A 16,272-nucleotide genomic window follows, 5' to 3' on the forward strand; every position below is an offset into this window, starting at 1 on the left:
CAGGCGTCCTCTGGCAGCAGGGTTAGTCAGCATAAAACAGAAGCTGTTCATGTGGGCTCTCTTCACGCAGTGAAGCGTCCTCTGTCAGCAGGGTTAGTCAACATAAAGCAGAAGCTGTTCATGTGGGTTCTCTTCACGCAGTGAAGCGTCCTCTGGCAGCAGGGTAAGTCAACATAAAACAGAAGCTGTTCATGTGGGCTCTCTTCACGCAGTCAGGCGTCCTCTGGCAGCAGGGTTAGTCAACATAAAACAACAACTGTTAATGTGGGTTCTCTTCACGTAGTGAAGCCTCCTCTGGTAGCAGGGCTAGTCAGCATAAAACAGAAGCTGTTCATGTGGGTTCTCTTCACGCAGTCAGGCGTCCTCTGATAGCAGAGCTAGTCAACATAAAACAGAAGCTGTTCATGTGGGTTCTCTTCACGCAGTCAGGCGTCCTCTGTCAACAGGGTTAGTCAACATAAAACAGCAACTGTTCATTTGCGTTGTCTTCACGCAGTCAAGCGTCCTCTGGAAGCAGGGTTAGTCAACATAAAACAGAAGCTGTTCATGTGGGCTCTCTTCACGCAGTCAAGCGTCCTCTGGCAGCAGGGTTAGTCAGCATAAAACAGAAGCTGTTCATGTGGGTTTTCTTCACGCAGTCAAGCGTCCTCTGGCAGCAGGGTAAGTCAGCATAAAACAGCAAATGTTTATGTGGGTTCTCTTCACGCAGTCAAGCATTCTCTGGCAGCAGGGTTAGCCAACATAAAACAGAAGCTGTTCATCTGAGTTCTCTTCACGCAGTGAAGCGTCCTCTGGCAGCAGGGTTAGTCAACATAAAACAGAAGCTGTTCATGTGGGCTCTCTTCACGCAGTGAGGCGTCCTCTGGCAGCAGGGTTAGTCGACATAAAGCAACAACCGTTTATTTGGGCTCTCTTCACGCAGTGAAGCATCCTCTGGCAGCAGGGCTAGTCAGCATAAAACAGAAGCTGTTCATGTGGGTTCTCTTCACGCAGTGAAGCGTCCTCTGGAAGCAGGGTTAGTCAACATAAAACAGAAGCTGTTCATGTGGGTTCTCTTCACGCAGTCAGGCGTCCTCTGGAAGCAGGGTTAGTCAACATAAAACAGAAGCTGTTCTTGTGGGTTCTCTTCACGCAGTCAGGCGTCCTCTGGCAGCAGGGTTAGTCAGCATAAAACAGAAGCTGTTCATGTGGGTTCTCTTCACGCAGTGAAGCGTCCTCTGGCAGCAGGGTAAGTCAACATAAAACAGAAGCTGTTCATGTGGGTTCTCTTCACGCAGTCAGGCGTCCTCTGGCAGCAGGGTTAGTCAACATAAAACAACAACTTTTAATGTGGGTTCTCTTCATGCAGTGAAACGTCCTCTGATAGCAGGGCTAGTCAGCATAAAACAGAAGCTGTTCATGTGGGTTCTCTTCACGCAGTGAAGCGTCCTCTGGCAGCAGGGTTAGTCAACATAAAACAACAACTGTTAATGTGGGTTCTCTTCACGCAGTCAAGCGTCCTCTGGTAGCAGGGTTAGTCAACATAAAACAACAACTGTTAATGTGGGTTCTCTTCACGCAGTGAAGCGTCCTCTGATAGCAGGGTTAGTCAACATAAAACAGAAGCTGTTCATGTGGGTTCTCTTCACGCAGTCAGGCGTCCTCTGGCAGCAGGGTTAGTCAACATAAAACAGCAACTGTTCATTTGCGTTGTCTTCACGCAGTCAAGTGTCCTCTGGAAGCAGGGTTAGTCAACATAAATAGCTGTTCATGTGGGTTCTCTTCACGCAGTGAAGCGTCCTCTGGCAGCAGGGTTAGTCAGCATAAAACAGAAGCTGTTCATGTGGGCTCTCTTCACACAGTGAAGCGTCTTCTGGCAGCAGGGCTAGTCAGCATAAAACAGAAGCTGTTTATGTGGGTTCTCTTCACGCAGTGAAGCGTCCTCTGGCAGCAGGGTTAGTCAACATAAAACAACAACTGTTTATGTGGGTTCTCTTCACGCAGTGAAGCGTCCTCTGGCAGCAGGGTTAGTCAACATAAAACAGAAGCTGTTCATGTGGGTTCTCTTCACGCAGTCAGGCGTCCTCTGGCAGCAGGGTTAGTCAACATAAAACAACAACTGCTCATTTGTGTTGTCTTCACGCAGTCAAGCGTCCTCTGGCAGCAGGGATTCTATGTTTTGAGCCATTTGATTGCCCTGCTGGAATGCTTAATGTAATAAATTTAAAGATAGAACTATATGAGTGTGACAAAGACATTTGTGTATAGATAATAGCCGGATTGGTTAGATTAGATTGGATAACGATCCAGATATGATATCAAGGGGCTGGATATGGTTTTGTGTTCCTGATGCTGATGCATATACATGTAGTGCCTCAGACACATTTCTGCAGAGGTGGTGAAGAATGGAGCCTTTATGCCAAAAATAAAGTTATTTCTTGTTGACTGGCTTTCTGAGATTAACTGCATTTTACTCATTAGAGGTGTTGAGATTCACTGCGTAGTGTCTCAAAATGACAACACAAGATTTTCTTTCATACCAGGACTGTGTGTGCTATATTTACTTGACAAATTCTGTATCACAAATTGTCTTAACATCGTCAATTTGATAATCAACTTCCTGATTTGACATGTGTTAAAAATATGAGTTTGTTTGGTTACATTGTCCTGTGTGTACTTCCAGGTACAGCGAGCAGAACTGTGGCATCTACGAATATGAACGCCACCAGTAGTAGAGCTCACACAGTGGTGACAATAACATTTGACCAAATCATGAAGACAGATAGTGGGTCAGAAACCAAGAAAAGCAGCGTGATGAACTTGGTGGACTTGGCAGGTAAATCATTCAGCTCTCACAGGATCTCTGAAACTGATTGGTAAATTGCTATTCCATGCTTCAGTGGAAGTAAGTTTTGATCTGTGAGAAATACAGGGCTGCATGAATGCAGAGTAAGTCTCCTCCCTCTGCTAGAAATATAGTACTGTGTGAATTAAGAGTAAGTCTTTTCAATCTGTGAGAAATATATTACTCTGTGAATGCAGAGTAAGTCTCCTCAATCTGTGAGAAATATAGGACAGCATGAATGCAGAGTAAGTGTGCACAATCTGTGAGGAATGTATTACTCTGTGAATGCAGAGTAAGTCTCATCCATTTGTGAGAAATATAGGACAGCATGAATGCAGAGTAAGTGTGCACAATCTGTGAGGAATATATTACTCTGTGAATGCAGAGTAAGTCTCATCCATTTGTGAGAAATATAGGACAGCATGAATGCAGAGTAAGTGTGCACAATCTGTGAGGAATGTATTACTCTGTGAATGCAGAGTAAGTCTCATCCATTTGTGAGAAATATAGGACAGCATGGATGCAGAGTAAGTGTGCACAATCTGTGAGGAATATATTACTCTGTGAATGCAGAGTAAGTCTCATCCATTTGTGAGAAATATAGGACAGCATGAATGTAGAGTAAGTGTGCACAATCTGTGAGAAATATATGACTGCGTGAATGCAGAGTAAGTCTCCTTCATCTGCTAGAAATATAGTACAGTGTAAATTAAGAGTAAGTCACCTCCATGTGTGAGAAATATAGGACGGCATGAATGCAGAGTAAGTGTGCTCAATCTGTGAGAAATACAGGACTGTGTGAATGCAGAGTAAGTCCTCTCCATCTCCAAAAAATATAGGACTGCGGCAGTGCAGAGTAAATCTCCTCCATCTGCAAGAAATATAGGACTGTGTGAATGCAGAGTAAGTCTCCTTCATCGGCAAGAAATATAGGACGGCGTCAGTGCAGAGTAAATGTGCTCCATCTGTGAGAAATGTAGGATTGTGTGAATCTAGAGTAAGTATGCTCCATCTGTGAGAAATATAGGACTGCGTGAATGCAGAGTAAGTCTCCTCTTTCGGTGAGAAATGTAGGATTGTGTGAATACATGACTGTGAAGATACCTGTGCATTTGACCAGGTTCTGAGAGAGCCGACAGTACCGGGGCCACTGGGGACAGATTGAAAGAAGGTGCTAACATCAACAAGTCCCTGTCAGCTTTAGGCAATGTCATCTCAGTGAGTATAATCTGAAATCTGTATAATCAAATAACTGTTAGAGCCACGCTACTTCTGCTGCTGCCTCACTTGATTGCCATGTCAACGTTGTACAGCATACTGCTGGGCCTGTCCATGGAATACCAAGTGAATAATACCCAAATTCTTGATCCGATAGATTAAAGTCTCAATGCTGATTTTCTTATATGCCAAATAACAGTTTATTTATTTATTTGATTGGTGTTTTACGCCGTACTCAAGAAAATTTCACTTATACGACGGCCACCAGCATTGTGGTGGGTAGAAACCGAGCACAGCCCGGGGGAAATCCATGACCATCCACAGTTTGCTGCCAGACCTTCCCACATACGGCCGGAGAGGAAGCCAGCATGAGCTGGGCTTGAACTCACAGCGCCTGCATTGGTGAGAGTCTCTTGGGTCATGCTGCGCTAGCGTGCTAACCAACTGAGCCACAGAGGCCCCCTCCATATAACAAGCCTCAGCTCATAATTGTATGCATAACCTGGTAGACAAATTTTAGATACATGAATAACCATGCTACTTGAATGGAATATGAGGAAAAATAGATAATTTTGTCCTGTATTGTTCCAAAAAGTGCAACAAAAGCTAGCATTACAAGCCATGTTGTTTAGCGAATGAGATGGTCATGGAGATGTACTTAAGGTCTACACTACAGTAAGCTTCTATAATGGACAAAAATCATGTGGAGAACAGAAACTCTTGATCCTCCCAAAGTTCCTTAGAAGACAAATTTTGTTCAGGAATTATATTTTTGAGAGTTCCTATGTTGAAATCACATAATGCCTAGAACACAGAGATATTATGATATGATACCATTGGACTACAGATGTGGGAACCTATCCTGTCTTTGTCCCCAGGCTCTGGCTGACCTCTCCATGGGGAAGAAAAAAACCATGGTGCCATACAGGGACTCTGTACTTACCAAGCTGTTACAAAATGCCTTGGGTGGAAACAGGTGGGTCCAGTTAATGAGTGGCAATTAAAATAATCAGAAGTTCTCTTCAAAATTGCCTTCATATATTTTGCATCTGCACAAATTTTTCAAAATTATGTCATAATTTCTTACTAAGTACTTCCCGAAATTAATGTTCCAGTAGTAATTTTTTCAAAGTTGTTTAGTTCTTCAAAAATAACATGCTGTGCAGTAACTCTTTAAATTGCCTGTTTAAATTTTTTTTGACCAACTTTGGTGAAAATTTGATTGAAAATATTGATCAGTTACCGTGTTTAATTGCTGTTTAACAACGGTAACCACCAACAGTAACAGCATCTACCTGTTGGCCTGTAATACTAAGTATTCCTTTTGGATATTTTCTCTTAGTAAAACCATCATGATAGCTGCCCTGTCTCCAGCTGATATTAACTTTGACGAGACACTGGGAACACTTCGCTATGCTGATCGGGCAAAGAAAATCAAAAACAAAGCTGTTATCAATGAGAATCCCCTGGACAAACTGATCCGGGAGCTCAAGGTACGCTGCAATATTTAACAAGCTTCCTGCATATAGTTTTCAGCATTTTGATTAATAATATTTTTCTGAAAACTTCATTCATTTGTGTTTTTACTTGTACCTTTCAGTCAGAGTTTTGGAAGTTACATATTATCATAAAACAATAATAAATTTATTACAGATAGTGTGTGTTTGTCTTAAACTGTATTCATTAGTGATTGTGATGTTTATTTTGTTAATTTTGACATGTCAATAAATTCAGGAAGAAAATGATAGACTGAAGAAGGCAATGGAAGCAGGAGGCCTGGTTCAGAACACACAGGGCATGTCCCCAGAGGGTAAGGACAAAAGCATTTGTAGGCCTGGTTCAGAACACACAGGGCATGTCCCCAGAGGACAAGGAAAAAAAACATTTCCAGACCTGGTTCAGAACACACAGGGCATATCCGCAGATGGTAAGGACAAAAGCATTTGTAGGCCTGGTTCAGAACACATAGGGCATGTCCCCAGAGGACAAGAAAAAAAAACATTTCCAGATCTGGTTCAGAACACGCAGGGCATGTTCCCAGAGGGTGGGGACAAAAGCATTTGTAGGCCTGGTTCAGAACACACAGGGCATGTCCCGAGAGGGTAAGGACAAAAACATTTGTAGGCCTGGTTCAGAACACAGAGGGCATGTTCCCAGAGGGTAGGGACAAAAGCATTTGTAGGCCTGGTTCAGAACACGCAGGGCATGTTCCCAGAAGACAAGGACAAAAACATTTGTAGACCTGGTTCAGAACATGCAGGGCATGTTCCCAGAGGGTAAGGACAAAAGCATTTGTAGGCCTGGTTCAGAACATGCAGGGCATGTCCCCAGAGGGTAAGGACAAAAACATTTGTAGGCCTGGTTCAGAACACAGAGGGCATGTTCCCAGAGGACAACGACAAAAACATTTGTAGGCCTGGTTCAGAACACACAGGGCATGTCCCCAGAGGACAAGAAAAAGAAACATTTCCAGACCTGGTTCAGAACACGCAGGGCATGTTCCCAGAGGGTGGGGACAAAAGCATTTGTAGGCCTGGTTCAGAACACACAGGGCATGTCCCGAGAGGGTAAGGACAAAAGCATTTGTAGGCCTTGTTCAGAACACACAGGGCATGTCCGCAGATGGTAAGGACAAAAACATTTCCAGACCTGGTTCAGAACACACAGGGCATGTCCCGAGAGGGTAAGGACAAAAACATTTGTAGGCCTGGTTCAGAACACAGAGGGCATGTTCCCAGAGGGTAAGGACAAAAGCATTTGTAGGCCTGGTTCAGAACAGGCAGGGCATGTCCCCAGAGGGTAAGGACAAAAACATTTGTAGGCCTGGTTCAGAACACGCAGGGCATGTCCCCAGAGGGTAGGGACAAAAACATTTGTAGGCCTGGTTCAGAACACGCAGGGCATGTCCCCATAGGATAGGGACAAAAACATTTGTAGGCCTGGTTCAGGACGCACAGGGCATGTCCCCAGAGGGTAAGGACAAAAGCATTTCCAGACCTGGTTCAGAACACAGAGGGCATGTCCACAGATGGTAAAGACAAAAACATTTGTAGGCCTGGTTCAGAACACGCAGGGCATGTCCCCAGAGGGCAAGGACAAAAGCATTTGTAGGCCTGGTTCAGAACACACAGGGCATGTCCGCAGATGGTAAGGACAAAAGCATTTGTAGGCCTGGTTCAGGACACACAAAGCATGTCCTGAGAAGGTAAGGACCTAGCTAGTAGAGATTCAAGACTACATGTGGCAATTCAGACAAAACCATTTGTAAGCAGGTCAATATGCTATAGACATGTTTCATGTCTGAGCTTCATCCTGTTATACGTGGCTGACATACATAATCTATTTTGTGATGCTGTCTGCTGGGGAAAAATCTAAGATCTTAATTTCAACATAACTTTAAGTGAAGAAGTGGTTTAAAGAGCATTTATCAAAATTTATTCATGCATGCATTTACTGATGAAGCTAGCGGCTAAAAGCCCAATCAGATAATTCTGCAGTTAGACCAAAGAAATCCGTTTTCAAGTTTTGAGCCAATGATTCCAGTTTCCAGGTACACTAGTCTTGGTTCAGTGGTTACAAAATGCAAGATATTCTCGACATAAATGTTGATACATAAGTAGCAGTATGCTCATACTAATGTTTTTTCTTTTTTTCTTTTTTTACAGAAATTGAGAATATGCGAAAGCAGATGGAGGAGGAAATTCGAGCTCAGCTGTTTGCCAATCAGCAGATGTTAGCTGACAACGCTCAGAGCTGGGAAGAGAAGGTACTTACCCAATCAGATTACGCATAGCAAGCCCACCATCAGGACCAATCAGATACAAGAGTCTTAGGCTCTAAAGCAATCAGATTATAGCGTCAGCTGAAGCATTTTGGGATAGCCTTAAGAAATTTATTTTCTTTAACTTAATAATCAGGTTATTCCAAAAACTTACTTGTTTTATCCAGCAGGGTATCATTGTACCTTCCAAACAAATCTCAAAACACTTCTCAGAGATCAACAGTATTCTCACAATCGGACAAAATGAGTAATGCACTTGTGGACGACATTTTTTGTCAAGTGCTGATGTTATGGCCTTGATGTAATGATATTTTGTTTCCCCATTCACGCACACACACACAGCTTGCGGCAGCTCAGGTAGAGACAGAGCAGGAATCTGTGGCTGTGCGCTCAGGGGACAAGAAGAAGAAGAAGCAGCCTCACCTTTTCAACCTTAACGAGGATCCCATGCTCTCAGGTGTCGTCTACCATTTCCTGGAGGAAGGGGAGACAACCTTTGGACGCAAGGATGCCAGCCCACAGCCCAATATCTGCCTGAATGGTTTGAGGTCAGTAGCTTGTAACGTGCAAATCTTTAGTGTCATTTTCCGGTTTATATTCATGGTGAAATGAAAATGTCAAAAGGAATTTTGAGGACTCATTGTTTTGCATGTTTGACATTTTGTGGTTTTATTCATCAAAGACAAGAAACTGAAATTGAAGTTTCATTTTTTTCAAAGTTACATAATCATACTTAAGAAATGTACATACCTCTGTTCTACCAAGAAGAGTTAATTGGCTGGAACATACATGTCTTGATTGATAATACTTTATATATTTCATTGGAGCACAACACTGTAAGCTGACTGCAAAATGTGTCACTCATATACATTGGCACTGCATTTTATGGGTACAGGACAATACTGCCACCAGGTACTGTCCTTGGCCAGGTGCCAGAAAACTATCAGCCAAACCAGCAGTCAGTAGTCACAGTCAAGCCAGCAAGTGCTGGAGTCAAGCCTGTTACCTAACTGCTAATTTGAATGACCTTCCAATAACCATGCCAGCATGCCTTAATTGTCATGGTGTGTAACATGTTACAGTTTACCTCTCATAAAAACAACATCAATGTTGATTTAAAAGACAAGGAAATAAAACTTGGACATGTACATGCATGTGGTTAAATTTGCTTTGAGGACCTGTAAAAGTTTACGATGACTCTTGTTAACGTGTCCCCTTGTCTGATTTCCCCTTGTCTGATGCCCCCTCGTCTAATGTCCCCTTGTCTGATGTCCCCTTGTCTAATGTCCCCTTGTCTGATTCCCCCTTATCTGATGCCCCCTTGTCTAATGTCCCCTTGTCTCATATCTCCTTGTCTGACGCTCCCTTGTTTAATGCCCCCTTGTCTGATGCCCTCTTGTCTGATGTCCTCTTGTCAAATGTTTCCTTGTTTGATGCCCTCTAGTCTAGTGTCCCCTTGTCTGATGCCCCCTTGTCTAATGTTCCCTTGTCTGATTCCCCCTTATCTGATGTCTCCTTATCTGATGCCCCATGTCTAATGTCTCCTTATCTGATGCCCCATGTCTAATGTCCCCTTGTCTGATGTCCCCTTATCTGATGCCCTCTTGTCTGATGCCCTCTTGTCTGATGTCCCCTTATCTGATGCCTTCTTGTCTGATGCGGCCTGTTCTAATGCCCCCTTGTCTGATGTCCCCTTGTCTCATATCCCCTTGTCTGATGCCCCCTTGTCTAATGTCCCCTTGTCTGATTCCCCCTTATCTGATGCCCTCTTGTCTGATGCCCTCCCTAGCATCCAGAAGGAGCATGCCGTCATAGTTTGTAAGAAGGGAGAGGTGGAGATCCAGCCCGTGGGTAAGAGTGGAGCTAAGACAAAGGTGAACGGCCTACCCCTGACAGGACCCAAGAACCTCCACAATAAGGACAGAATTCTCTTTGGTAAGACTCTAGGTGAAGGAGTTCACCATCATTGGTGGAGAGATGATTTGTTGCTCAAATTTTGACATCCTGAAGGTCACAGCTATTGGGGATTTACACTTCTTACAACACAGTGTATACAGTTGGTTTGGTTTTCATCTTAATCTCATGTAAACACCAGTGTGGGGAATTCCCAGTTTCCTGTAATATGTAAATTTAGGCAGTTGAAATCATTTTATGGTTTTCATCATAAGACTTTGCTAAAACTGTCCAATCACTGTATCTCCAGCAATGACTTTAAAACATATATTGTAAATTTATGTGTTTTATATTTCACATTACAAATTGTTTTCGCTCAGTCAGTAAACATTTACATTTAAAATTCCTAACATAATTTTAAAATTATAATCACAATTCATAATATAAATAAATAATCATAATAAAATAAACTGACATATATCCAGTTTATACAGTACTGCTCGATCCTGATGATATATCTGGCATGGATGTGGGCTGGAACATCAGCATAGAATTGGTGTAATATCACGTGAAGATGATATGAAAGTGTTCATACGCCGATCGTACAGCCAAGATGGGTGTAGGATCGGCGTAGGATCATCATCAGCACAGGGTTTTACGACATACATTACGATTCACACATAAACTCATCTAAGTTATAACAAATAGCACATTGTTCGACACCACCCTTGTTTGTTCTCTTGGAAAAAAGTATTCACAAACGATCCCGGCGTGGTTACTAATTCACACATAATCATAATCACGACTTTGACAGTTTCTGCAATAATTCAGTAAATGCAAAAAGATAACCTACAAACACAATACACGATTTTCTTCTGTCCAAAATTTTCTTGTGTCAAGTTAAGTGCCAAATATAGTATAGAACAGTATAACAAAACTTACACATGATCATTTAGGCACCAGGAACGGCTATTTTACAATATTTTTACACCTGTTGGTGAAAACTTACATCATTTCCAGTTGTCCGGGAATGCGGTTATGATTTTAAATTTCCACTGACACTAATAAACTGCTTTGAGAAACGGGAAAGCAAAACTCAGAAGTCATGCATTTTGCCAGCTCACCTGTTTACTGGCTTGAATGAATGAGAGTTTAACAAATGATAGGCCATTTACTAATACTTTTCTCGTCACCACGCCTGTCTCACCAGGTAAACAAATGGAAGATACATCATGTCATGTTTAGGTGTAGCGTAGCGTGTGGGCAAAGGCAAAAGTGCCACAAAACGGTCTAAACGGGACTGCATGTACCGGCCAATCAAGATCCATGTAAGGTCCGATCAGGGTGGTGCCAACATCTGCGTAGAGGATATCGTTGAGATCCGGCAGCATTGTAAATATAAACTACATGCTGAAATTATTGCTGATACACTGCTTTTCATCTGATATTTCGACTTTCAGGTTCAAACCACTTGTACGTGTTCGTCAATCCACTGAAACCAGAGACACCTGATGATATTCCAAGGGAGATAACCTGGGAGTTTGCCCAGAAGGAAATTGCTCAAGCTAAAGGGTTTGCCACAGGTTCAGGGGCTGGGCTTTCTAAAGGTGAGGTACTTTTTGTCTCTGTTATCTATGATGAGGGGCCTGTGACACAACACTATCACAACATTCATTAGATTATAGTTTTGCCTGTGTGATATTTCAGAGCAATAGGCAAATATTTTGACAGAGCTTGTGTGATATTTCAGAGCAATATTGACACAGTTCTGACGGCTTGTCTGACATTTCAGAACAATAGAGTAATGTTTTGACAGGGCTTGTGTGATATTTCAGAGCAATGGACAAATGTTTTCACAGGGCTGTTTAACGTATCGGCACACAAAACATAGTTTTGCTGACTTATTTCAGATCAGCTCACAAAGATGTGAGAGAGCTGTTGTATGTATCACCACACAAAACATGGTTTACCTGACGTATTTCAGATCAGCAGACAAAGTTGTGACAGAGCTGTTGTATTTATCACCACACAAAACATGGTTTACCTGACGTATTTCAGATCAGCAGACAAAGTTGTGACAGAGCCGTTGTATTTATCACCACACAAAACATGGTTTACCTGACATATTTCAGATCAGCAGATAGCCCAGGAGCAGGTGCTGGAGATTTTACCCATGGTATCAGAGGTGAATGCTGTCTCAGAGGAGCTGAACAAACACAAGTCATTTGAGGTGGTTCTCATTTCCTCTGTGGCTCAGGAAGGCATGTATGGGGCTAACCAGGGCACAAAGTGAGTACACATTTGTGACTGTAAAGCTAAGGGCATCTCCATGTTGACTTAAATGAAGTATATGAGTAGACTCATACTGTTTTCATCTACTGCATGCGCCTCCTCTGATTAGATTTGGACTTACATGTAGTGGATAATGTGGTATCATTTGTAATGTAAAGTCTTGATTTGTCAAAGTCTGTTTGTCCCTATATTCTGTTTCAAAGAGTCAACTAGTAAAAACTTAGCAATAAAGAAGAGATATTTTGAGTGTGCACGTGCCTTTTTGGCCATCATCTCATGCATTATCACCTCATTATGATCAATACTCGTGTTCACTTGTAGGCCTATAATGAAGCTCTCTTTTAGCGTGTCCATTAGTAAATCAGATACAGGACATTATGGCAATGTTGAACTGAAATCCATTGATTTAACAAAATAATGTGGAATATTATTGCATTACATAATGTCCTTATTTTTGGTTATTAGGGACTATTCAGATGCAAAGTAAGTCCATCTTCCAAGATAATTGGGTGCTCATGGGTGTATACTAACATGCCACCATCATGTATGTTTGTCTGGGCACGAGCGTCTCACCTCTCCCCCCCTCCCACCCCAACAGTTTATACTAATATGATCTGTATGATAATATATTATGTTGTGTAGATGCCCTCATAAATGGACCCAAAGTCCTTCATTGTTGTTAGGTCTAGCGCCAAAATTCATATCACTGTATGGTATATGTAAGTCAGCCTGGCTGGGTGATGCCTATCCCCCCATTGTCAAATGGTCACATTGACACAATGCACACATCGGTTTACTCACCCAAAATTTAACTTGTAAAGTGACACATTATCTTATCAAACACTAAAAAAAAAAACACCAAACACCAAACATCAAACACTGAACACCAAACACTACAGATACCAAACACCAAACACTACAAACACCAAACACTACAAACACCTAAAACTCAATTTTATATTAGCTAGTCTGTTTCATCATACAAATGATGTCCCTCACCAGATTGTACAGACAGATTTCAGTGGTGTTCATGTGACCCAAGATATCACTCACCAGAATGTACAGACAGATTTCAGTGATGTCCATGTGACCCAAGATATCACTCACCAGATTGTACAGACAGATTTCAGTGGTGTCCATGTGACCCAAGATGTCACTCACCAGATCATAGAGACAGATTTCAGTGGTGTCCATGTGACCCAAGATGTCACTCACCAAATCACTCAGATGGAGTTCAGTGCTGTTCATGTGACCCAAGGTGTCACTCACCAAATCATACAGACAGATTTCAGTGGTGTCCATGTGACCCAAGATGTCACTCACCAAATCATACAGACAGATTTCAGTGGTGTCCATGTTACCCAAGATGTCACTCACCAAATCATACAGACAGATTTCAGTGGTGTCCATGTGACCCAAGGTGTCCCTCACCAAATTGTACAGACAGATTTCAGTGGTGTTCATGTGACTCAAGATATCACTCACTAGATTGTACAGACATATTTCAGTGGTGTCCATGTGACCCAAGATATCACTCACCAGATTGTACAGACAGATTTCAGTGGTGTTCATGTGACCCAAGATGTCACTCACCAGATCATAGAGACAGATTTCAGTGGTGTTCATGTGACCCAAAATATCACTCACCAGATTGTACAGACAGATTTCAGTGGTGTTCATGTGACCCAAGATGTCACTCACCAGATTGTACAGACAGATTTCAGTGCTGTTCATGTGACCCAAGATGTCACTCACTAAATCGTACAGACAGATTTCAGTGGTGTACATGTTACCCAAGATATCACTCACCAGATCATGTAGTCATATTTCAGTGGTGTTCATGTGACCCAAGATGTCACTCACCAAATCGTACAGACAGATTTCAATGGTGTTCATGTCACCCAAGATGTCGCTCACCAAATCGTACAGACAGATTTCAGTGGTGTACATGTTACCCAAGATATCACTCACCAGATCATGTAGTCATATTTCAGTGGTGTTCATGTTACCCAAGATATCACGCACCAAATGGTACAGACAGATTTCAGTGGTGTTTATGTCACCCAAGATGACTTAAATGCTGTTCATGGTAACAATATAGTCTACATTGAATTAGCAGCACCGGCACTCTGCACATTTAACGTTTTTGTGTGTTTTAATTAACTTCTGCCATCATTGATGACCAACCGAAAGTTTCAGTTCAGAAGTTGGTTTTGGCTTTAAGAATTGATCGAGACAACAAATATACATGTAACTAGAGTCCCCATGTGATCAAAGCTGACTGTGTTGTAATTGTATGTGTTTATTCAGTAATCCTGGCAATGAATATATACCTACTGTCCTGAGAGTGTGATCAAGCTTTACTCTTTGTTACAAGTGTACATATGTGGTCTCAGAGAGTGATCCTGCCAATGAATATAGATCTACTGTCCTGGGAGTGTGATCAAGCTTTACTACTTGTTACAGCTGTGTATATGTTGTTACAGAGAGTGATCCTGGCAATGAATATAGATCTACTGTCCTGAGAATATGATCAAGCTGTACTCCTTGTTACAGCTGTGTGTATGTTGTTACACAGAATGATCCTGGCAATGAATATTGATCTACTGTCCAGAGAATGTGATCAAGCTGTACTCCTTGTTACAGCTGTGTGTATGTTGTTACACAGAGTGATCCTGGCAATGAATATAGGTCTACTGTCCTGAGAATATGATCAAGCTGTACTCCTTGTTACAGCTGTGTGTATGCTGTTACACAGAGTGATCCTGGCAATGAATATTGATCTACTGTCCAGAGAATGTGATCAAGCTTTACTCTTTGTTACAAGTGTACGTATGTGGTCACAGAGAATGATCCTGGCAATGAATATAGATCTAGAGAGCTTGTGTGCTGAAGCTTGACTAGCTCTATGTTACAACTGTGAATGTGGTCACAGAGAGTGATCCTGGCAGTCTATAGATCTAGAAAGCTTGCGTGCTGAAGCTTGACTAGCTCTATGTTACAACTGTGTATGTGGTTACAGAAAGTGATGCTGGCAGTCTATAGATCTAGAGAGCTTGTGTGCTGAAGCTTGACAAGGTCTGTGTTACAACTGTGGTTACAGAGAGTGATCCTGGCAATCTGTAGATCTAGAAAGCTTGCGTGCTGAAACTTGACTAGCTCTATGTTACAACTGTGTATGTGGTTACAGAGAGTAGTCCTGGCAGTCTGTAGATCAAGAAAGCTTGTGTGCTGAAGCTTGACTAGCTCTATGTTACAACTGTGTATGTGGTTACAGAGAGGGATTCTGGCAATCTGTAGATCTAGAAAGCTTGCGTGCTGAAGCTTGACTAGCTCTATGTTACAACTGTGTGTGTGGTTACAGAGAGTAGTCCTGGCAGTCTGTAGATCAAGAATGCTTGTGTCTTGAAGTTGGACTAGCTCTATGTTACAACTGTGTATGTGGTTACAGAGAGTAGTGCTGGCAGTCTGTAGATCAAGAAAGCTTGTGTGCTGAAGCTTGACTACCTCTATGTTACAACTGTGTATGTGGTTACAGAGAGGGATCCTGGCAATCTGTAGATCAAGAAAGCTTGCGTGCTGAAGCTTGACTAGCTCTATGTTACAACTGTGTGTGTGGTTACAGAGAGTAGTCCTGGCAGTCTGTAGATCAAGAAAGCTTGTGTCTTGAAGTTTGACTAGCTCTATGTTACAACTGTGTATGTGGTTACAGAGAGTAGTGCTGGCAGTCTGTAGATCAAGAAAGCTTGTGTGCTGAAGCTTGACTACATCTATGTTACAACTGTGTATGTGGTTACAGAGAGTAGTCCTGGCAGTCTGTAGATCAAGAAAGCTTGTGTGCTGAAGCTTGACTAGCTCTATGTTACAACTGTGTATGTGGTCACAGGGAGTGATCCTGGCAATCTATAGATCTAGAGAGCTTGTGCTGAAGCTTGACTAGCTCCATGTTACAACTGTGTATGTGGTTACAGAGAGTGATCCTGGCAATCTATAGATCTAGAGAGCTTGTATGCTGAAGCTTGACTAGCTCTATGTTACAACTGTGTATGTGGTTACTGAGAGTGATCCTGGCAATCTGTAGATCAAGAAAGCTTGTGCTGAAGCTTGACTAGCTCTATGTTACAACTGTGTGTGTGGTCACAGAGAGTGATCCTGGCAGTCTATAGATCTAGAGAGCTTGTATCCTGAAGCTTGACTAGCTCTATGTTACAACTGTGTGTGTGGTTACAGAGAGTGATCCTGGCAATCGATAGATCTAGAGAGC

General features: G+C 42.3%; 1 protein-coding gene across 1 annotated transcript in view; it reads left to right on the top strand.

The window, feature by feature from the left end:
* Positions 1-16,272, top strand: part of LOC135474718 (kinesin-like protein KIF28) — a 61,046-nt gene that overhangs the window by 19,700 nt on the left and 25,074 nt on the right. The window contains exons 10-19 of the mRNA XM_064754282.1: positions 2,663-2,815; positions 3,945-4,042; positions 4,921-5,018; positions 5,385-5,535; positions 5,777-5,852; positions 7,708-7,808; positions 8,166-8,371; positions 9,613-9,758; positions 11,177-11,323; positions 11,849-12,005. Of these exons, the coding sequence (XP_064610352.1) occupies positions 2,663-2,815; positions 3,945-4,042; positions 4,921-5,018; positions 5,385-5,535; positions 5,777-5,852; positions 7,708-7,808; positions 8,166-8,371; positions 9,613-9,758; positions 11,177-11,323; positions 11,849-12,005 (1,333 nt within the window). The remainder of the gene's footprint in view (positions 1-2,662; positions 2,816-3,944; positions 4,043-4,920; positions 5,019-5,384; positions 5,536-5,776; positions 5,853-7,707; positions 7,809-8,165; positions 8,372-9,612; positions 9,759-11,176; positions 11,324-11,848; positions 12,006-16,272) is intronic.

This window comes from Liolophura sinensis, chromosome 9, assembly GCF_032854445.1.
Source record: "Liolophura sinensis isolate JHLJ2023 chromosome 9, CUHK_Ljap_v2, whole genome shotgun sequence".
NCBI classification, from domain to species: Eukaryota; Metazoa; Mollusca; class Polyplacophora; order Chitonida; family Chitonidae; genus Liolophura; species Liolophura sinensis.